This window comes from Stigmatopora nigra, chromosome 21 (genome assembly GCF_051989575.1).
Source record: "Stigmatopora nigra isolate UIUO_SnigA chromosome 21, RoL_Snig_1.1, whole genome shotgun sequence".
Lineage (NCBI taxonomy): Eukaryota > Metazoa > Chordata > Actinopteri > Syngnathiformes > Syngnathidae > Stigmatopora > Stigmatopora nigra.
This window is the reverse complement of record NC_135528.1, coordinates 4,625,762-4,650,389: the sequence shown is the minus strand read 5'-3', so window position 1 is coordinate 4,650,389 and position 24,628 is coordinate 4,625,762. Positions and strand designations below refer to the sequence as shown.

Below are 24,628 nucleotides of genomic sequence, written 5' to 3'. Positions count from 1 at the left end.
ATAATAGCAAACTATTCTTAAGTAAGATATTGTTTATAATAAATGAATTCACCACTCATTTGTTCCCAAACACAAGGGAGTGGAAAAACGCAAGTAGTTGTTTTTCTCCTGTGGCATTTCATGCTTGAAATTACAGTTTGTGCTTCAGTCTGTGACGTAGCTTTGGACTTTGGAGACAAAAACCTCAGCATGGTCATATACATTCTAATCTTTTGCGTCATCCCTGTATCAGTTACCATAGCGATGCAGTCATTTAAGTGACATCCTATCTTTGTTTTGTTTTTTTAACCTTATAAACAGAAGCATTTTCTTTAAATTTGGAACATGATAGTCATCTGTCAGTTTCTAAAGGTGCTCTATCGGGTTGAGGTCAGAACTTTACGCTGTCCAGTCAAGTTCATCAGGACCAAACTGTACTCATCTATGTCTGGTACAGACAAAATTACATTACAAAAATTCTACCTCAAATTTCAGTCTATCAAAATAGACCACTGGTCAAGAGTTACATTCAAAGAAGAAGAAAAAATAACTTGCAGCTAAGACTGACATTTTCACATTTTTTTGTCTAGTTTTCCTTCTTTAAAACACTAACAGGTGGAGAGTGACTGCTTGACTCTCCCCATTCTCCAAATTAGGAAGCACATATATGATTGACAGAATCATTTTTCCGGCCTGTTGGGCTCAAAAGCATCCCTTGCCATATCCTGGATACAGAGACTGCCCAAAAACATCTTGTGCTTGACATCTCATTCATCACGGAGCAGAAGCAAAATATCAAACGACAGCGGCATACGACGTCAAGCGAGAAAGAGACGTCGGCGGGATCCGTGACGCGACGCGTGGCTCGCCAGATGGGAGAAGTGCCAGACTCTATTGGCCTTGTTCCCATCTGTATGCAAAATCTTAGCCCAGATCGTCTTGTGTTAGACCCAAACACATCTACTCAAAAATGCACCGGCTATTTGGTCGCTGGTCAAATGGCGACAGAGAGTTTACTCTTGAAACCAGCTCTCAAAATTATATTCACAAGAGAGAGAGAGTTTAATATCTAAGAGAGAGAGTTTAATATATAATATCTAAAAGAGAGTTTAATATCTACGAGAGAGAGTTTAATATCTAAGTACAGTTTAATATCTAAGTACAGTTTAATTTCTAAGTACTGCTTAATATCTAAGTACTGCTTAATATCTAAGTACTGCTTAATATCTAAGTACTGTTTAGTATCTAAGTACAGTTTAATATCTAGGTACAGTTTAATATCCAAGTACTGTTTAATATCTAAGTACTGTTTAATATCTAAGTACTGTTTTATATCTAAGTACCGTTTAATGTCTAAGTACTGTTTAATATAGAAGTACTGTTTAATATCTAAGTATTGTTGAAAACAGTAGATATTTAGTAATTAAACTCTCTCACCATTTGACCGGCGACCAAAAGGGACCAAAAGACTGGCGACTAAAAGACCAGCTTCCACAAGACTGGCGACCAAATGACTGCTCACGAATCCTTCTTACGGAAAAATTATACCACAATCCTTTTACAGCTGTCTGACCTTTGTCTTTAGAACTTAAGGTATTTATTCTATTTCTTTGATGCAATGCTGACCAGCCATTTTTAACATCACTGAGTAATTCCCTTTAAACAATAACATTGCAACCCTGTGGGAAAAAGCTTAGGAGTCACCAAAGCCTGGCTGTCCGTTCGCACTGGAAAAACTGACAGTAATCATAATTTGCCAGTCAACCATGCAACGACGAGGCTACACGAGGGGGTCCGAGACCAGTCGAGGTCATTTACAGAAACTGGTAAATATTTTTAGGAGGGGAAAAATAAGACAAATGTTCCATTAAAGTGCACCTTTTAGCAAAATCTGGTTTGGGAATTTAAAATGAATTTCAGTGGAGTTCAGTAGAGGAAAGCATCAATAAGAAAAAAAATGGTCGTTCCAGGTAGTGGGCAAAATAGCTTTTGTTAGACATTTGTAAATGCCAGGACTATTTTGTGCAATCAAATACTATTATTTTAGATTATCCTGCTTACTTGTCAGACTTGTCTATGTGTAATGGAAATCAGCTTTAATGGACCCAAAAGGTGAAGCGAGTCCAATACAGAAAAATAAGAAACTTTTTCCTTTGTTATCATTGTTATCAAAAAAAGTGGATTGCCTATTTCGATTTTTTTTCGATCAACCATTTTGTATTTACCTTTAAAATGATCAACTACTACTACTACTACTACTACTACTACTACTACTACTACTCCTACTACTCCTACTACTACTGAAAAAGTCCATTCTTACCTTTGGCACTCGCTGGCATGAAGAACAAGGTCTTGGTTGTTTTTGGCACTGACGGTGAGCTCATGTTCCGTTGGGTTGAAGATGTCCAGCAGTAAATGACACTGACGAGTGCTGTGGAAAAAAAAATAACCATCAATGTCAATGTCAGCTTACCCGATTTTGTCCAATACACATCGCACTAAACCCGAGCTTAATTTGATCCTCATTGTGAGTAGTGCACATATAAAACATTAGCCATGGCTCTATTTAACGCCTGTAACTGTAGTCCTAGTCTTGAGTACGGCTAAAAGAGGTTCTAAAGCCAAAAGGCAGCGTCAATCATTGGAGATCAAAAGATGCAGAGGCCTACTTGAGCGTGCTGTGCTTCTCACCAGAAGCAGATCTGCTTATCCCCAAAAAGATCATAGAGAGGGTCAAATTTGCAATTGCCATCAAGCGGGAGAAGACGATACTGGCTTTTTCAGATGAGTGGATGTTTCCCTTCCGGGTAATGACACATAAAAGTCAATTACATTTGGAAAGAGTAACAGATAAGCCTGCCAGGTGTTGTATTTCTTCCAATGTTATTTGTGAGTTGATACTGTGATCATCTACAGTGTTTAATGGAGGGGTCTGTCTGTTGGGGATGCGGGAGCACGGAGAGGGACAGGAACAGGCTGAATAATATGGTCAGGAGGGCCAGCTCTGTTCTGGGCTGTCCTTTGGACTCTGTGGAGGAAGTGGGAGAGCGGAGGATGGTGACCAGGATGATGTCCATCATGGACAGTACCACCCACCCCCTGCATGAGTCTGTGGAGTCCCTCCGAAGCTCTTTCAGCAAAGGACTGCTGCACCCTCATTGCAGGAAGGAGCGCTTCTGCAAATCCTTCCTCCCATCAGCTGTCAGGCTCTTTAACAAAAAAATGGCTGTATGTTAGGACCTACCGTATGCATGCATGTACATCTATGTGTACGCATATGTGTTTATATATATGTATGTGTATGTTTATATATTTCAGCAACAGGCTTATTTTTTCATGTATTTATTTATTAACTTACTTATTAACTATCTATTTATGTCTAAAATACCTTTCCTATTTCTGCATCCTCACCCTCTTGCTACCGTGACAACGAAATTTCCCAAATACGGGATGAATAAAGTTACCCAATCCAATCCAATTTCAATAACACCATGTAAGCATGTATTTTGATCCCGGTCCTGTTTGTTACTCCACAATGACATAAGAAAAGACATTTGTTTCCCAAAAAAGTTAGTGTTTGTTGTCGTTAAACATCCACATTTTGCCTCCGGGCAACAACGAACCTCGTTCCGGGCCCACTTCCCGTCTCTTCAATCCCAGGGTTAATGGAGGATTACGGCGCGTCCGCCCAAGTCGCTAATAAACTGCAGCGGCAATTAAAGGAGCATATTTTTTAGGCCTAGCCATGTTTCTTTAATTGTCTTGTTGTCTCTCTTGGCAGACGTGATTAACAGGCTGACTGGGGCGAGCTGCTGATTTATAGGCTCGGGCAGTAAGCTGGGGCGATCAATCAGAGCCACCGATAAGAAACACAGACTCATTGCTCTTCCGCTGTCCGACCGACCGACCCAGATCAAGACGAGGATAGAAATAGCAGACAACGTGGATTTCTGAATGTAAAGAACAACACGGTGAGCCTAAAATAACACCAAGGCGACCCTGCTTTGCAAACTCCTTACACAGCATAATCTTATTAAGCATTCGGTTGAGCGATAACAAAAGGCAAACACATTTGAGATGGATAAATGATTCAAAACTGCCATTAGGGGCTTCCATTTTCATATCAGTAAAAATGTTTTAGTTCCTTTTCTTCGCAAGGATTCAAGAGAATCGGATGAAAGTGAAAGTGCTGGATGGTCAAAGTCAAAGCGGCATTACGATGCAGCGAATAAAATGATTGCTGTATAAGTCGTATAGGCCAGAGTATAGGTCGCACCAGTCATAGAATACACAATGAAGTGGAAAAACATATATAAATCGCAATGGAATATCCGTCATAGTTCAGGTAGGGTTATTTTTTCTGGGCCGCCGACGTTGTCCAAATATATATTTTTTTTCCCAAGATGGCGCCGTCACATGGACGAAGCCAGTGGCAGTAGCTCTGTCCACTCTTATGTTTTTCGTGTTTTACAGCCTCTCTACTTTTTTTTAAATGACATTTTAATATTTCTTAATACATTCCTTTTTACTTTACTTTGTACTTTATACTTTAATGATGAGTGATGAGTATGTCAATACTTAACTCTTCTTTTCTGTTTATGTTTTGTACGTACTGTTAACGGATGCACTTTTTTATATGTATCGTATCTTGTACTGACCCGGCCCATCCGTCAAATTTTTAAAGTCAATGTGGCCCTTCCTGGGCCCAAAAGTTTGCCTAGCCCTGGTCTAAAGTAACATTACAATTCAGAACAACAGGCTGAATAGGATTCTGTTAAAATAAAAGTTTTTCAGATAACTACAACCTAAAAAGCAACAGAGGAAAAAATATACATATATAAGGCGCACTTAAGTATTAGTATTAAAGTTTATATACTGCTTAAGTCACCAGTGCTGAGTTCTATACAAAAAAAAAGTGGAAATTATATTTGAAGCTCCGAGCCGCGGTCGGAGAAGTCGACCTTTACTTGTGATTATTTCAGGTACAGCAGCAAGTGTGTCAGAGGGGAAAGAAAAAGAAAGTTAATGAATGCCACCGTCTATTTTGCGGATTGCCACCACGCTAGCAAATGAAGCCAGAGCTCAACATATTGTTAATATTGAGAAGATGCGAACACCGTGAAATGTCGCTGAAACTGACGCCGACTCTTCAATAACAACAAATGCCAGAAATACCAAAAGGCCTGGGCAAGATCATCAATCTGAAAAAATAATAATAAAATAAACAAACAAAAAAGGACAAAATATGGGCTGTGATTTGGATTAAAAACAATAAATAAATCAAATTCATCCAACATTGAGTTTAGAGCTACTGTTTCCAAAGAAAAGTGACCAAAATGTTTTTTGCGAAAAGATGCTGACCAATAGAACCTTGCAAAAAAATGTAAATAAATATTTTACAGAAGATTTCTCAAATATTCCTTCCATTTATCTTGGAAAATACAACATGACTATGTACACTGCTGTAAATCCAAAGCCAATGACTGGTCACCTTTTCAATCCAGCTAAATTTGCCCAAAAAATAAATAATGAGCGCACCTATCAACAACAAGACATCCATCAGCTTTTGGCGACAGCAGTAATATTACGACTGAAAATGACATCAACCTCCATCAAACCCCCAAGAAAGTGAGTATTTCCCTTTTTCCAAGATGGATAAAAATGCATTTAATCCCAGGGCACGGCACCTTTATTGTTTTTTTCATACATGTCTATTTTCAAGTACGGATAGCTGTGTATTTCACACATGCCGTTTCCCGGCCACTTCTTTCGACACATCTGACACATTTTATATGGCCAAAGACCCCTGAAGAGCAAGTCGAAGGAAAATAACAAAATGGTGTCACTCCAAGCACGAGGGAAAAGGTCAAAGAGGAGGCCTGCAGCGGGGTGGGAGGAAAAATGCTGTTTAAATTACACTATAGAACACTAAATGGAATTCTGGAACGTGTGTGGCATGTTTGTATGTGTCAAAAAAATTAAATAGTCTGTACGGACAAGAAGTTAAATGAAAAAGAACAATGGGAACAGAAAAAAGGGGACCTATATTTAGATTATTATGATTATTATATCATTAGGAAACAATATTTGGTAAGGCTATCAGGAAAAATACTAATAAAAAGGGTTTTTATGTGTAGGGGAAAACAGAAAAAATAAGTTTAAAAGTGCAATACTGGTGCAAAGTCATAAATGGGTTCTAGGAAATCTTTTGGACTCTTAAAAGATTAATAGCAAAAGGCTAAGACACTGTCACCTCATACTTCAACGTGACTTGAACTAATATGATGTGAAATATTTACATTTTTATCATGGCGGCCATTATTAGATACTCATTTCTATTTACATCCTTGCTTTCCGTAATACAAAAATGGACAAGTAAGGAATATTCATATCTTATTTCCATTAAAGTCATATTCATAATCATTTTATTGGTTAGTATGCTAATGACTGCACTCTTTAAAATGTATCGGTTTTGGAAGAAATAATACTTTATCATCCAAGTACACAATAGTATGCACTTTACACTTACACACTGACAATTTACTATTGAGTAAAAACAATTAATTCAACCATTCCACCCATCCAACTGCCAAAAACTACCGACTAAAAAGTGAAAAACATAAGAATATAACTGCCCACGTTCCTTAAAATCCCACCACCTTGTAAAACGGCCCCATTTCCTCGATTTGACTTATTACTAATATGCCCAGGAACTCGATATTGGATTATGTAAATGCCCCGTCCACCTGCAGGAAACCTCTGGTGTAATTAAAGGCTCTTCACTTTGACACATTTCAAATATTTTGAGCTTGAAATCATACGATTAGGCAGATAGCGCCGGCCGAGATACTTCAACGGTAAGAGAGTGACAGTCGAGTGAGGTGAGCAGCATATCTATCAGCGCTGACCCTAAGATGGATGGTATACGCTGTGGGTATTATTATAGCTAATGGTTCATCTCAAGCGGCCATAACAGTGCCACAAAATCGCCCCCCCCTCCCGACCACCTCCATCCCTTCGTCTCTTAGGAAATGGAGCGAAGGAGTTGAAAAGTCAAGTATAGAATGTTTATGCATTTGATGAGACTAGCACAGAATGTAACAAAGTAGGCAAGATTAAGTGAATAAGAGATAAAAATCCATTATATTGCTATTCATGGCTGTCGCTTTTTGACTCATCTGTAAAAGAATCACTTCTGCTATTAAAGTCCCACTTTCACCTAAGAGAGTAATTTGCCAAGTTCGATAGATTGAACTTCACAGAGCCATAATCTATAGTCCTTATTCTTTTCCAAGTTAACCCACAAAAAGCGCAAAACCACAGCCTTGCCAAAAAATACCAGTTTGAATATTATCAGATGATAAGATATTAGGTTTTCAATTGCTACTATGGCCCTGGGGAATGTAAAATCATAAGTGAAAGATATTTGCCATTCATCTCTTTGACTGACTTTTCTATTGCAAATCATCACACGAGAAAAACAACAAGTCTCATCTACGGTTTTCCACTCTGCCGGATCTCTACCTTACATTAGAGCATCGGTTTCAACTTTGCAAAGGCAAAATACTAGCAACTTTATTTTTATTGCACAATTTTAAATGTTTGGATCTGTGTGAATCTTGATTATTTATTTCTAAATACTGGTTAACAACATTCTATCATTTAATCAGTGTGTAAAGACAGGGAAGAGAGGGAATAAGCTTTAACATAAATGGAAATAAAAGCCACCCAAAATATGTTCTATAAAGTTATATCATGTATAAATTGCAATGATTGTTTTTAAGTAGGGCGTAGAAATACGAGGAAAATAACTCAGCTAAATCTTTACCGCACTTTTAGGGAGGGAAAATGCTCAAATTTGGTCAGCTTATCAGTTCATAAGTACCATATTTGTGAGAAAAAAATAACTCATGAATGTCCTCAAGAGAAGTGTAGACCATGATTTTGTCTAAGGATCAGGCCATTTTCTTTCTAGTGTATAATTAGTATTAAGAAGTAATATCGATCAAAAACAAAAAAGCAGTGGACGAAGCTCACAGCGAAAATGAGGAATAATTAATTGGGAACTTTGCGGGGGCTTTCGTCGAAGAACCTGCATTATTGATGCAGCGGTTTTCATCCCAGTGTGTTACCTGGTAGCGGGGAGGGTGCTAACTCTGGTGAAGAACACAGATGGCTCCACATCAACATGAACCCCGACAGACAGCTCCCTGTAGTAGCCTTCCACTTTCCCAGCTCCACCGGAGTACTTGAAGTAGAGGACTGCCTCTAAAGTCTGCAAAAAAAAGTACACACAATTGAAAAATGTAGCCAACAAAAGGAGAGACGAAATATCAACAAAAGGGACTTTGCATAGTTGAGGTAAGATCTGAGACAACACGCTGCGTCTGGCCGTTCTATCAAACCGAATGGCTTTGCTTTTAAGAGCAACGCCGCTCGAATTATTGCTGTGAAAATAATAAATGCACCGCAACAGAGCTATTGTGTTGTTTAATGAAATGGAAGCACACGATTACAGCAAGAATGGCTCACGCCAACAAGGCCAGCGGTATGATTGGTGTCTCAAAGCGAGGATTAGGATTCAACATGTGGCTTCCCAAATTGTGCGGCCAGAGAATTGGATGAGAATTGCTGGCTTGGCTCCATAACCAACGTACAAAGTCCTCGGTCTGGGATGAGGGGCGGCGGCGGCGGCGTATACGCAGCCAAGTGGGCGAATGATAGGGAAATTAAAAGTGGCAGTTTATGGCGATGGAGCCCGAGCTGAGTCAGGCAATGGGCTGAAGCGTGGCAAAAAGGAGCGTCCAAGGTTCTGCTTTTCTTCCCACAGATCGTATATCATCCCGCCACATACTGCTGATTGAAGCACCCACCGACTCTTTCTGCTCGGAGAAAATGTCCAGCGAATCTTCCGTTCAATGACAAACTATACAGTGGAATTAATTGAGGCACCGAATGAGAAAACGTTTACCCGCTGCCACTAACCTACTTCAAATGGATTGGACGTCGACGAATGATGAATTCAATTCAATTTTCAGAAGAAGATGAAAAAAAATATGAACTAAGAGTTCCGTGACCGAACGTTTGATCCCAGGTCTTTTGGTTGCCGGTCAAATGTACTTGGATATGAAACAGTACTTAGATATGAAACAGTACTTAGATATTAAACAGTACTTAGATATTAAACAGTACTTGGATATTAAACTCTCTCCTAGATATTAAACTCTCTCTCTTAGATATTAAACTCTCTCTCATGTACATGTCTGTAAACAGTAAACAGTAAACTTTCTGTCACCATTTGACAGGCGACCAAAAGAGCAGCGACCAAACGTCCGAGCACCAAGAATTCACTTTCCTTTGACTGTCAATGGCCTTAAAAGAAGAGGAGTTAGCGAATTGAAGTTCACGTTGACGCCTAACAGTGAAATCCATAACAATTCACCAGTCCCTGTTGGGAGTTATTTTGAAACCATAATTTATCAAAACACTATTAACAATTGCTTAGTATTTTCAAGAAATGCAGTAAATAGTCACATCCAAACCATTTAGAAATGTCATGTCAGGGCAATATTTTTTTTTACTTAGAGTATTTCCAGCATTATACAGCTCACCATTCCAATAAATTCTCTTGTCTGTAGTTTTAGTAGACATATCTGTAAAGCTATTAAACCCCCAAAAAGCAAGCAGAGCCAATCCAAAGTGACGGCTTTTGTTTATCTCCACACGGTCCCATTCAAGGACCGCAAACAGTACTGAGCCGCCAAATTCAAATATCCCAACCAATCTCCCCATGGAATCTTCAATAACAATGCTGTTACAGAACTGTATTTGTACACTATTTGCGCAGCAGCAGAAAAAACTGGCTGCACCGATAAGGGGCTGCAAATATTTCACGGGGTGAAACAGAAAGTCTTTGTCAATTTGACACTGGTGTCTCAGCCAATGTTTTTCCCAATACTTTTTCGACATTTTACAGAACATTTGAGCGCCAGGAAAATAACTACTATATAATTTACAGCAAGAAGAAATGAGAAGCCGCATGAACCCAAGGCTGCCTCTATGCTACTAATAATAGCCTCAGCGTGAGTTTCAGAGGAGTAGCGATTGTCTCAAAAATGCAGGCAAACACCTGTTCCCATATCGCTTTGGCCAAGTGCAGTTGACTTGGATTTGCTCATCTGTTCAAAACTCCGCTGTGGGCTCTCCGGCTCTTTGGGAAGCATTTTTCAATCAAAAAAAGGACTGAGAACTGCCCTGGTATCAACAAAGTGACAGTACCATAAGTAGTGCATGGCAAGCCAAATATAAATCAAACAAGCAGACCACATAGACAGGTCAATGATATTAGCATAACAGTTTTGATGGTGCAATGCTCCTAATTAAAAGTTGTTGATTTTTGTTAAAACTGCATATCTAGTTCATGAATAACAATTACTCCCCTCCATCGGACTGAGGCTTCAAAATTATACAGTAATTTCTTAGTGTTTTTTAGGTATACAGGCCAAAAAAAAAATCAATATTGACAATAATATTTAAATTTTGAGCAAAAATCACAACATGTTTGACCAACAAATATTTCTCAAGATATCCACTTCTTTGCCTGTTTGTTTTTCTGTTTCTCAGTGGCCATTTTCCTCAAGTAATATCGTAGTATGGCAAAATATTGTTGCTCAGTCTGCTTATATTTTAATTATAAATGAACCAGGCTATGAATTGGCCAATCACAACTGAATATTTACATTAGAAGTTGTGCATTTTATGGTCACTTTGTAATTTTTGAGTAGTATATTGGTTATTCTACCATTCTCTGACGTAGTAAAAGTATTTAGTGGGAGCTTGGGAGTTCCGACAAACTTCAACAATATGAGGGATTACGCAGTCAACCAAAAAAGTTCCATGGAATCCTCCAGAGATTCAAACTAAACAATCCTCCTGAGAAAAGGTTTCCAATAGAGACATCTGAACCCATTGCTGTGCAGACCAATAAATCTTCCAAGAAGATATTGCACTGTTATTGACCTTCTACTTTACTTTCCTTCAGATTTCTGTGCGGTTCCAATTCATTAACCACCACACTCCATTCCAGAAGTTGCCATGTCGAATTGCCAATAAACGCACTACATTACGTTGGTACAAACTTCCCAACAGAGCTCGTCAGTTCCCCCAGCACGCTTGCGCAAAGGCAAACAAAGTACAGCCATAATCGCCGCTTGCGAAAGTTTGAGAGAGAGAAAGAGCGCTGGCCAAATTGGCCATCAAAATGAAGGCCAGTTTGATCTCTGCAAGCGCTCGGTGCCATACATCACCGCCACCCATAAATACCGACAAATTCCCAAGGAATGTGCTGATTTAGAGGGTCTGACAGCAAAAATTAAATGTCTGCCTTGTGAGGAGCCCACACTTTTTTGCCTTGCCTGAGGACGTAAAGGATCATGGTGATGGGCATTAACATATCTTTGAAATGGAAAACAACACCTGCGATGATGGTATTCCAGTGTACTATTTAAGTGCCAAAAAAATTCAACCGAATGGAGGTAAGCTCTAAGACCAACATATGCTGCCATTCTTATCTCCCATGTATTACATTTGTAGATTTCCTTGTTAACAAATAAAGCTAATGGCGATACCTACTTGCCAACAGCTGAATTGCCATGCATTGATAAGGAAGAAAAACCTTGTTATCTTAATGCAAACAGACAAATTGGATCTGGTCCTGAGCTACTGTTTTTTTGGAGACTTCCATTATTCTACCAATCCTCTCTTATTTTTTTTTTACAAGGTTGTGTCCAAGCACAGAGAAATTTGTGGCGCATTTTGATGAGGTGATGCCAAGACAGACGGCGTACCTAATTGTCCTTAAAATAAGGCTTGAACCCTGCTTAGGATGCATCTGCTCACTAGAGAGAAAGCAAGCCTCCAGCCAGGAGAGATATTTAGTCATGTGGCGACATTGGCCTCGCTGGGATACTTGAGCGATGGCTGGAGGGTATTTGGATGCCATATAGCTAAGTACTGCTGGGACCGCATTTTGCGTCTGCACCTGATGTCAATCACTAAACCAATCATCTCACCACCCAGGGTACTATTGAGATGCAACAGTGTGAAGTTTAGAAGAAAACATCCTGGCGATGGCTTTCTCTTGCCCTGTGGGGGAGATAGAAGCCTTAGAAAAACAGCAATGGTTTCTGTGGACAAATTATTTATTTGTTTGAAAGCCATCACTGATGTTTACCCTGTGCAAGCCACAAAAAATGGCTTCCGATGAGCGTGGTATTGGATTGGATAACTATTCATCCCTTACTCGGGAAATGTCGTTGTCACATTAGCAAGAGGGTGAGGATGCAGAAATAGGAAAGGCATTTTAGATAGTTAATAAGTAAGTTCATAAATAAATACATGAATAAATATATAAATAAATAATCATGTTGCTGAAATATATAAGCACATATATACATATACATACACATATATAAGCACATATATACATATACATACATATATATATAAGCACATATATACATACACATACATATATATAAGAACATATATACATAGATGTACATGCATGCATATGGTAGGTCCTAACCCAACCATTTTTTGTGAAAGAGCCTGACAGCTGATGGGAAGAAGAATCTGCGGAAGCGCTCCTTCCTGTAATGAGGGTGCAGCAGTCTATTGCTGAAAGAGCTTTGAAGGGACTCCACAGACTCATGGATGGGGTGGGAGTAATGATATTTATGTTCGACACATTTTAACCTCATTCGTATGTCTTTTTGAGGGCAGTATGTCAAACAATGTGTGTTCTGTTGCCCAGATGCGTCATTCATAAAAATAAATACTTAATTTAGTGGCAGCCTCCTCCATTAGAGACATAAAAGATGATTTGATATAAACCTTACAATGCTTGTTGGTCTAATAAAAGTGTTGAGTTGTGTAAAGTATGTTGGGCTCTTAAGTATCTGTCTACACCAAGACTAGCCTTAGGACACGCTCATCCTCTCAAAAACTGATGACCATATTTGTATTTTAGCCTTGAAGTATATTGCTTTAAAAGTAAAGTTCTTTTGGAGTTTCTCTGACATGCAGAGACGCATTCAGGTGGGATTCAAATAAAGAACCTCAAAGAGACAATCTCTTATGAAGCCCAGTGTTTGTACTTTGCGAGGGTGCCGCTACATTAGGGAAAAACATGTTGGGTACGCACTATTGGTGGTCTTGCATAAGTATAGTCAGTTTCTAAAAAATGTTCTAAAAAGTTAATGTTAAAACACAAAAGGAAAATGTCTACCAGAAGGAGGTCGGTACAAAAGCTACGGGATCCAAAAGCTGGAAAATGATGAATTATATGGCAACACTACACCAGACAGTCTTCAACAGATATTTGTTTGGTCTGTTTGAAAAAAAAAAAAAATGCAACATACTTTGGGCTCTACAAACCAGCACGCAAACTTCACCAACAATTACCTGTCAAATCGTAAAGCAAGCGGAATGTATGACGCAGCATGGCGGCATCCTAATACTATCCCGTCATGGGTGACAAAAATATGGTCCGACAGCCAAGCAGTCATGGAAGTCGGCGGCGGCATAGGGAGGCACGCTAGGTCAAGATGACTGGATTTCACACATAAGTTCAAGTCCAGTAAATATAATGAAATGCTTGACACTCTATTAATTACAAGATGGCAGGCTCACATATCTAGTTGAGTCAACAAGGCAAACTTTATCATGATTCATTATAGTGTTAATTCAGTACACATGGAAAGTGAACTGGATCTTTAAAGATCTTCTCTTCAATGTCACATGACACTAAAATATATTGCCATGGAAATATGACATTCCTGACAATATTGCCTATTTTAGTGGTATATTTGTATAGTTTAGATGAAAAATTGGTAGAATAATCTTAATGGATCTTGCAGGCAAATGCGTTCTGGCGTCCTTGGACTTGTTATCTGTAAACATTAGGATTCAGAACACGACTTTAAGAGTGAATTCGAGATCCTTCCATGGTTGTGCTCCTCAATATTTGGAGGCTGGAGGTCAGTTTATTGTCCTGTTAGGTCATTTCTGTCTGCTGACTGGCTTTTAGTCAGTGTCCTTCACTCCAAATTAAAAACCAAAGTTCACTCTAGAAGTACGTTGCCTATACTCGACTAGAGGATTGAGCATTATATTTTTATTTGGAATGTTTTTGCCTCAAATGCCATGTTATTGGCTCCTTACAGTTGCATATCATTTGCAAAAGTCCAGAAACAAAATATCTCCAACTAAAAAATACCTCAATTCCTAGCAGAACTGTAACTGTGCTCTTGCCAAGATGAAATTGCCCCTGTGCTCACCGCCAGCTCCCTATATGAATTTGATGGGAAATAATTCTCCGCCAATGTAGCTATGACAAAAGGTGGCCAGCAAATTAGCTGACTGGCCAAGAACACCAAGTGCACCATTTTCACAATTCACTCAAAACATGAGTAACCCTCCTTTTATTGTAACTCAAATCTTTCATTTGGCAATGGAAAATAGAAGTTGGACTCCTGCAGGAAGACCACTTAACATTTGCAATCAAGTGATTAATAGAGTGTGATTCCTTGAGTGGAATAACCAAAAAAAAAAAAAAAAAAAGAAGACCTGCAATTACACACGCTGTCAAACAAGCGCTCAAGGAATAAAGTAAGAAAGAGGTATGAAGGTTAACCGTTTCCACAAGAACAAATAAAAAAAACCATCACATCTGGTGACAGGAGAAAAGGCGGAGTGAAAAATCTGCCAACATCCAAAGCCCCCCACCAGGGATTCCATAATCAGAAGCTTCTCCATGCTACTCTTGGCGTCTCATCCATCCTCTCGCTTTACCTCACTCATGGCCTGTCTTCATTTATCGCCGCCGTGTGAGGGATGTGCTTTATGTTGAGGCAACCTCGTCGACACGCTGCGCCACATTGATAAAAGCGGTAGGGAGGGAAGAGCCCACCGCACAGATGGCGTTTGAAGGCTTCAAAAACCCCCACAAAAGCGTCTTAAATCAATCGGGTTTAAACGCCATTGGGTTGCGAATAGAGATGTCCTGATCGTATAGTTTACTGTTGAGGTCAGCTCTCAAAATTATATTCATGAGAGAGTTTAATATCCAAGAGAAAGAGTTTAATATCTAAGTACTGTTTAATATCCAAGTAGTGTTTAATATATAAGTACTGTTTAATATCTAAGTACTGCTTAATATCTAAGTACTGCTTAATATCTAAGTACTGCTTAATATCTAAGTACTGCTTAATATCTAAGTACAGCTTAATATATAAGTACTGTTTAATATCCAAGTACTGTTTAATATATAAGTACATTTGACTGGCGACCAAAAGGGACCAAAAGACCGGCGACCAAACGTCAGGTCACGACCAAAAACTAGTCAATCACCTTATATATATATAAAAAATTAAAAAACAAAGTGATAAATTGAGCTCTCTTGATTCTGAGTTTAAACTGCATATATGGATGCAATACTTGTCACATCTTCAAATGCATTGGATGCTCAATAGACTTCAGGTCAGGTGATTGGTTACTTTTATGCTCTATTCTGCAAAGGTTGTTATGCTCATGTAAATATAAATATATACATAGTATCAAATCTAGTGTATATGTATCCATGACAATATACATCTGGATTATTTCCTAGAAAATAATGCAATGTGATAAAATGACGCCCAGAGCTAAAAATACACGTCGTTTGACAGATCGGCGCCTGCTACGTGGAGCGCGTCGCCGCAAGAGGACGGATGGTTTATTTAGCCCGCGTGTTGTCCCCCCGAGGCTTCGCTGGAGACAGTTGTGTTAAATAAGGCCAAATCTTTCACTGAAGGAGGCGTTTGTCAGCCGCCCGGGATGGAAAAGGACAGCCATGCGGCACGGTAATATAGAAGCACACGGAAGGACTGTGATAAGGCTTTGAAACTTTTTTTGAAAAGCTTTACCTCTTCAGAGTTTTCTGTCTGGTGTTGTTGCCGTGGCAAAGTCTCATAAATAATGCAAAATCATTGAGGCCATTCAGAACCTCTGGAGTGTTTCATTTGGGTTCTTCTCAATTGCTTTACCCCCCCCCCCCCCCCCAGACTGTGTGCTCAACAGCCCTATTAAATTATTGAAAAAAAAATGTTACATTGCAAAAAGCAGCCTCTAAATTTGAAGCCTAAACTGAAATAACAGCACATCTAATTGTAGGAAATGGAGTTTGACGCTAGTGTGGTTCATTATCCCCCACAACAAACTTTATCTGGATCAAACCTGATCGATAGGGGCTTTTTTATTGAGTTTGCTGGAGTTAAATATTTAAACTTTGTTGTCTGTTACCATACCCAAAGGATCTAATTCTACCTGACTAAATTAAAGGCCATTTTTAAGACCTCTCAACAGCTTCGATTGGTGCTCGGACATTTGGTCACCAGTCTTTTGGCCGGCAGTCTTTTGGTCGCCAGTCTTTCAGTCACCGGTCAAGTGGTGACAGATAATTTGCTGTTGAAACCAGCCTTTAAAATTATATTCATGAGAGAATTTAATATCTAAGAGACAGAGTTTAATATCTAAGAGAGAGAGTTTAATATCTAAGTACTGTTTAATATCTAAGTACTGTTTAATATCTAAGTACATTTGACCGGTGACCAAAAGACTGGCGACCAAAAGACCTGCGACCAAACGTCCGGTCACGACTTCGATTCCATAAATATGGAAAAGGAACTCCAGTCGATTTTTCATGCCACCAACAGTTATAAAAATATGACAAAAACAATCAATGTCTTTGATGGCAAAAATAATTCTGGCTTTAAAAATGAACGATAACATGCTTGCTAACTTCATTTACTGGGACTGAGAAGCATTTTTCTGGAAAAATGTCAAATGTGCCTGTAACTTAAAGTTATGGGAATGCTGCACTATACTGAAACTTGCAAGATATGAACCACAAAGGTGGGGAAAAAAAGTCATATAAAAGGGATTGAAATTGGCAAAGTTATCAGCAAGGCACACGTGAGCGCCACTTTGAAGAGCAGAAGGCTCTTTCAAAGTCAAAATGACACCTGAGGATGAGGATGTTGATAAACAAGCCAGAGGACAACGGGGAAAGAAGAAGAGGTGGTTTTAATCCCGTGCCAAGAAGGAGAACGCCATTCGGTCGCTAAGCGGGAGGAACACATTTGGGCAGACAGCTGTGGCAGTTATAAATATCGGTATCGCAAGCTGGGATCGGAGAGCTGAAGCGCCGTCTGCAGCACACGAAGGCTAAAAATAGAACACGGGCTGGCTGGCAGGCAGGCAGGCAGGCAGGCAGGCGGGAGGGACGAAGACGGCTGGCTCTGTTATTTTTTTTCCGCTCTCACACAATGTGATTAGCGCTAAAGAAGCTCTGCCCACCACCACCAGCACCACCACAGAGCGTCAGACACGTGCCTTGTATTCAAATCCGATGCAGATGTTGTCTGTGATGGTGACAAACGCACAACTACACCAAAATCAGATCCCTTCAGGCCATCTGGTTTCACAACAAGATAATTGTCCGCTTCTCATTAAGCCCGCTGCCAAAAACGGCAACGACAGCAGCAGGCAGTTTTCATCAAATAGCCGATAATTGTTGCAAACAAACATTGGCTTTAATGCTATCGTCGCTGGGGAAAGAAAATCCGATTCAGTCGGTTTGAGGGTGGCTTGACAGATTGCAATACACAAACGATACCCTCTACATAACAGTTTATTGGTCGGACCGTTTTCCTGGGTTTGACCAAGCCAATCCCCTGACCTGAATCCAATCGAGCATGCAATGCATTCAAAGATAAAACAGAAAAAGACTACAAAGTATTGCAACCATAAATGCAGTATAAACACTGATAATTCCTTCACCTGATTCCAATCTAAATACTAATGAAACAAAGCTGACAATCAGCAGTTTAATCACATCCCGTTCATTTCATTTAATCCATTTTGGTGGCACATCGAGGCAAAAAAAAGATAAAGCATGTGTTAAAGTCCTATTATTTGTGTTGAGGATATATTTGCATGTTATTTTCCATTATTTTCATCAAGTGCCCTGGGAAACATAAGCACACGTTATGGTCTTGAATTCCAATTTCTATCTGTAGTTTTGGCACCTCCCAGATGTTTTGTGATGTATTTTTCAACTCATCACATGCTGTGCAGAGCAATCATTATTATCTTGCAAAATACGGCATCGGAATACGTGAAAAGCGCAGTGCCTTCATTATCATGCACTACATTGTTTGTCTTAGCTGAGGTGTTGAGCCAGCTACTAAATAGAAAACCAAATATACCAAAATAAAATGCCTAATTATTCCATTCCATGTGACAAAAAATGGACATATGTTTGTTGCAGCTTACATTTGACTGACTGCCCAGTAGAACTTTAGCCAGTATTGAAACATACACCTACACGCACTCCCATAATATCTGCAATGCAGTAACAAGACATGTTCCTCAGTACGTCGAATTCCCTCGAATGCATCTTGGCAGCAACGTAGATATATTAAGGATAATTGGCTTAGCGTGCCTTCGGGCAATGGGGGTTGCATTCCAGTCTTGGGTCTCTACGGCATCATATCACTAAAGTCATAGGAGGGCTAATTGAAGGAACAGGTCCCACATTACGTCGCATTAAACTGGTGAGATTCCATTTTTTTTTTTTTAGTTTCTCGTATCCCCCAGACAACCAGCCGTGTTACCCCGAACGCATCTCCACGTTGGAGGATCGTAGTGTTCTAAATCCCCCCCTGGCAGAAGAAGAAACTCTGAATTTCAGTCATGTGGGCAATCAGCGGAGCACTCTAGAGATAACAAAAGGCTCAGCACTCATTGCAGACACAATCTGATTCCATCAGAGGTGCGAGAGGTGAGCGAGGGAGGTGCTTCAACGGGGTCTAGCACATTTTTTTCCAAGCCTGCGTCTCCTCGGTATTTGCAGGAGAATAAAAAAAAATGTCACCGAGATTGAGCCAAGAAAAGGTCAGTTTTGAAGAACACGGTGCAATAAACACAAGGCAAAGATGGGAAGGACTGGATTGGTGAACAATGTACGTTTCCCAAGTCAAGCGCTGAGATATTTAAGCCAAACTTCTGCAGACAAAACAACAACTTTAACGTCACGCCAAAGAAAACCCAAAATAAACAAGATTTGCATCCAGCACTACCCAAACCCCTCAAGTCTATGAAAAGAAAATCTAATTTCCTTGCATGCATCTGTATGGCTGAATTTTAAGAGCTTTGGCAAGAATCCCTTAACCCACATAGGGAGGGGGGGAAAAATCAACTTAAATGTGAAATGATAGCACCCGGGAAAGAATTTCTTTTGAGCTTGACCAAATAGCAAAGAGCACATTGACTCATATCAGAAGAGAAAAGCAATCTCAGCGAGATCACGGCAACAATATTGCCTGAAATCCTGTATGAGAGGTTCTCAATGTCATATTCTTTTTCGAGGAGAGGAAAAGACTTTTAGGGAGCCTTGGCAAGACACCAAAATTACAGTTGTCAAGGCTGCAAGCGACCCACAGCAGGTGGCATCATCTTCTCTTCCAAAATCTTCCAGATTCCAGATGACATAACTTCAGATAATTGCCATTCTATCCCTTTCCGCCAACTACGCCACTCTGCACTTTGCTTGAACTCGGTATTACCAGCACACACTGGTGCTAGGAGATTTGGTCGCCGGTCTTTTGGTCGCTGGTCAAATGGTTATATTCATGAGAGAGAGTTTAGTATCTAAGAGAGAGTTTAATATATAAGAGACAGTTTAATAGCTAAGAGAGAGAGTTTAATATCTAAAAGAGGGTTTAATATAGAAGAGACAGTTTAATATCTAAGAGAGAGAGTTTAATATCTAAAAGAGAGTTTAATATCTAAGTATTGTTTAATATCTAAGTACTGTTTAATATCCAAGTACTGTTTAATATCCAAGTACTGTTTAATATCCAAGTACTGTTTAATATCTAAGTACTGTTTAATATCTAAGTACTGTATAATATCTAAGTACTATTGAAAACAGTAGATATTTAGATATTAAACTCTCTCTCTTGAATATAACTTTGAGAGCTGGTTTCAAGAGTGCTTAGATATAAAACTCTCTTTCTCTTAGATATTAATATCTAAGTACAATTGAAAACAGTAGATATTTAGATATTAAACTCTCTTCTATGAATATAATTTTGAGAGCTGGTTTCAACAGTAAACTCTCCATTTGAAAGACGACCAAAAGACCGGCAACCAAACATCCGGTCACGGGACACACTGCTGGATTTATAGGTAAATGTATAAGGTGTATTCAACAACGCATTTATTTTCCAGAGTCCTAAATATACAGATCAAGGACAGCATTCATCTCTTCTGCATCGGTGCACTTGAAAAACGTATTTACCTTAACGTGACTGTACTCCCCCTTGCCGGACTCGCCGCTGACAGCTTTGCTTTCGGCCCTGGACTTGAGGACTTGGCGCAAAGGGCTGGAGATTGGCAGGCCTGTCACACTGATTCCATCTAAAAAAAAAAATTGCAGTGCGGCGTCAGCGATAATGGCAAGGTTATTTGTAATCAGAGGCAAACAGTGAAGAACATGGACAAAGTTAAATATTGGCGGCCTGAGAAAGAATTCACAAGGATTTTGTCATTGGTTGTTTGAATACCCTTGATGAGTAGGCCTACTTTTTAAACCTTCTGTGCAAATCTTTGCCGGACAACCTAGTGGATTTGTTAATTGTGTCAATTCAAGCCGACCTTGAGTCAGAGCGCCTTCGAAACGTGGCGGCTGATTTCTAAGCACGACGTAAATGGTCAAAAAAAGACCCGCAGCGATAAGCGAACTAGAGCGATTCCCTGACGTCAGAAGCCGTGAAGTTTTTACCCAAAGGGAAGGAATGAAAAAACATGAATTCGAATGAGCCCGTTTGCGGAAACAGAATCGATTGGAAGGTTTTTTTCCCCGCATACTCAGAGTGCTAAGTGAGGTACAAGCGCTAGATTTAGGTGGAACTAAATTCGGCGTGACAGCGTGAACCCACGTTTGGCAATTCAACACAGTCGAGTGGAACAGACCCATTGAAGGCGAAACGCAAGTTGGAAATAGCATCAACTCATCTTCTGTTTATTTATTCTATCTGGCAGTAACTTGTGCTTCATTTAGAGCAGGGAGTGGTAGGGAACCTATGGCTCGGGAGACATATATGGCTCTTTCCATGGGTGCATATGGCTCTACAGTAACCTGGGAGGTAAAATATGCAAATAACTGGTGAGAGAACTGAATCTGAACGCACCAATAGTAGCGACACAAGCGTTGATCTACCTCTAGCACCACTTTAATCATAATTTTGTTTTTCATTACTCTTCTAAATGCATCATCTCATTGATACTGATTGATTGGCAACAGCCTAACAATGTTGTCAAAATAATTTGGAGACTTTTTATACTTTAAAAGTGGTGAAATGACAAAAAAAAAATCACATTTTCATATATTTTTACAATTCTGAGAATGGCTCTCAAGAAATAACATTAAAAATGGGAATTGTTTATGTCTATCTCTGTCAAAAAGGTTCCCGACCCCTGATTTAGAATGAGTGGACATGAATCTACATGGCAAGGTTTTCTGATGAGAGATCAAATTGTATCAAAATCCACATCAGACCTTTTTCTCCAAGAAAGATAGCACAAAGAATCCAAATCCCAAGTTCCAAGCAGCGGTAAATAATCACGTTTTGACTGTCAACTTTTTTGGGACAGATTTGAAGGCAAATGTCGGATAGTCCGAGCTATGCCTTAACTTCCCATCGTGGCCTGGTGAAGCATTACCCAATTCCGTTAGGCACGGCCAGTGTGTAACAAGCAATAACACGGGCACTTTCACGCTTTGTGGTGTGTAGCCTTGTAGCCTGTTCAAGGGAACACGCATGACTCCCCGTGTCCCATGCCTGGTGAGTAATGGATGAGGTGATTAACGGTGGCACCGCTCGCAATAACAGCCTCGGTAATACCCTGCTTCCGAACCGTATCGGGCTTGTTTTGGGAAAATTGCGTGATCCTGGCAATTGTGTGGCGTATATATGTAGCTCGTGCTTAGCAAATATTAACAAAGTGCAATGACTGTTCTCCTATTAAGAAACACAGTAAAACTACATATGCAGTCTAGACCGAACATAAAATCTGCAAAACAAACGAACCGTATAATTGATATTTTTAATTGCTTTATCACGCAATTTACTTTTAAAACATTGAAACTGATATTTCAACCCACTGAAAAATGTAAAAAAAAAATATGGCGGACATAGTAGTGAAGTTGCAACAGCAAGAACAAGGAGGTAATGAGCAGTGGAGGGGTTTTTTTTTGGAAGCGTGCAACAATAAGGTATCAACGGGAGCGTGAGATTGCAGTTGCTCCCAGCAATACAAATCAGGAACAAAGTAAGGACAAACAAGAGCAGCAAACCACCTCCCCCTTACTCTATTTGAGTCCTTCCAAAGGATGTTATTTACCACGATGCAAGGACTACGGACCCTAGACCTCGAGATGGAGGATCAGTGCTGTCATTAGGAGTGCCACTCGTAGCATTTAATGACAAAGCTCTCTGGAAGTCAAAGCCAATTCCTCCCCTAGTGATGACATCACTCCCGTCGGGTCCTGAGTTATGGTGTTGTCGTTTCAAGGCGGGGCCAAAGTGAGGGATAAACTCATTTGAGGATATATCGCCGAGGCTCCGCCCGTGTCGAATGTTCTCGGCCTCAATGTGTTCTTTGTCTAATGTGGTCCCCGCGTCTAGCTCGGTTGACAAATGACATGGCGGGTGAAAAAATAAAAATAGATCAAGTTGATCGATTAACCTTCCCCACGCATGCATACAAATAGACGAATATGATTAGCTAGCGGGCCAGATATAGCGTGACAATCAGTCACTTGGGCACTCAGATCACGACTATAAAAAGCGCTAATGTTAACGCAATGCATCTGTGACGTAAACCGGCTCGACATGTGAGCCACGAGATGGAGACGAAATGAGGCCTAAAGATGGCATTGCCAATCGATTCATTAATAATAATTGATTTGAAATCATTTCAATCAACATACGCGTTTAGCAAATAAGTTGTAGTATGATTGGACGACTAAAGTTCAAAATATATCCACATGATAAAGGTGAACACAAAAAAGTGGAGTTATACCCAACGTGGAAAATGATCGCTGTTTTTTCCCACATCCATCAGGACTCTAAACTTTCGGTAACACAACACACAATCCCTTCTGTGTAAAAACTTGGTGACAATTTGTTCCAGGTGCTGCCCTCTGGTAGACGTTATAGGTCCTACAAAGTATGGACAAATAGGCTTAAGGACAGCTTTTTTCCATACATCCATCAGGACCAAACTTTCCGTAACACAACACACAGTCCCTTCTGTGTAAAAATGTTAGGGTGAGGTAATATGAAAAGACATTTGGGTGGTGATCTACCTCCTACTGGCTGACTGAAGGTGAGTGAAACACAGTGAGGGGTAAGTGATCCACTATGGGGGGGTCATGTGATGTATCCCTAACGGCAGAATGCCAAATAACGAGTCTGAAATGATCACTTTTTTGGGTCTTTTGCCGAGAAAACGCACCTTATAGAGAAACACTACCAATTTTGTCATACGCAGTTTCTGGATATAATGACAATTAGGCTTTTGTTGTTATTACTATTATTATTATGATGACGAGAAAGCCTATGACTGATTATTATTTAAGTGAAAAATAATTTCCACACAACAAATTCCATCTAAAATGTTGCGCTCGGCTCCCCTAGCTGCAAACAAAAGAGCTTTTGCGGCAAACATAATGGAGCCATATGATGCCTAAGCAACCAAAGCTTAAACAGGATTACCCGTGTTTAGTTTCCAATGAAAACAAATTTAATCACGGCGATGGTGCGTAACTTTGCAAGAGGAATCAACGTCTGTTGCACTGAATCCAATGCCAAATCAAGTCCCACCGTGCCGGTTTGACTGCCAGGCAAATATACCGGCATTTTGTGGCAGTTTGAAAGGTTGAGGTAAGAAAAAAAAAGTCTCAAAATACTTTGTCAGAAGTTCACTGGAACATCAATCTGGCGTCTTTAGCTTCATTTCATCGAAAGGTCGTTTTAGCGGTGTCAAAACGTGTTGACTGAAAATTGCATTGGCGTACGTATAGCATTGGGAGCCTCTTACTTGGACAGTGCCACGCCTTATCTCCTTTATTCAGGGCCTCCAATTGCTTAGCTAATTAAAAACAGTGGAACGGTATCGTTTGAATGACCTCGTGAAGGAAGATAAACACGCAGTGCTGTATGTGTTTACTCTGTCAGTCATCCGCATCCACAAAACACACACACACACTTACACGCCCAAGCTGAAATCGTTGTGGTGCAGGCACCGGGTCCATACGGTTCCCTTATTAATATTTATCAGAGCAAGAAGTTCAACAGTCACGAGGAAAGGAGGGTAGAGTGGTCTGCCGTGCCGAGAAAAAGAAAGCTTGAGCTTTAACTTGGAGAGAAAGACAGTGGAGAAGGAACATATTGAACCAGCTCGCAGGTAATGAAGAAGGTCAGACTTTCTTCTTTTTTTACCTTCTCATTTGAAATTTGGAATACAAATGAGAGGAGAG

The 24,628-nt window shown here is 39.9% G+C and overlaps 1 protein-coding gene across 3 annotated transcripts in view; it reads right to left on the bottom strand.

The window, feature by feature from the left end:
* trappc9 (trafficking protein particle complex subunit 9) overlaps positions 1-24,628 on the bottom strand; it is an 82,144-nt gene that overhangs the window by 29,920 nt on the left and 27,596 nt on the right. For all 3 annotated transcript variants that reach the window (XM_077743113.1, XM_077743114.1, XM_077743115.1), the window contains 3 exons: positions 20,384-20,502; positions 8,112-8,254; positions 2,300-2,410 (listed from right to left, as the gene is read on the bottom strand). In XM_077743113.1, coding sequence (XP_077599239.1) covers positions 2,300-2,410; positions 8,112-8,254; positions 20,384-20,502 — 373 coding nt within the window. The remainder of the gene's footprint in view (positions 1-2,299; positions 2,411-8,111; positions 8,255-20,383; positions 20,503-24,628) is intronic.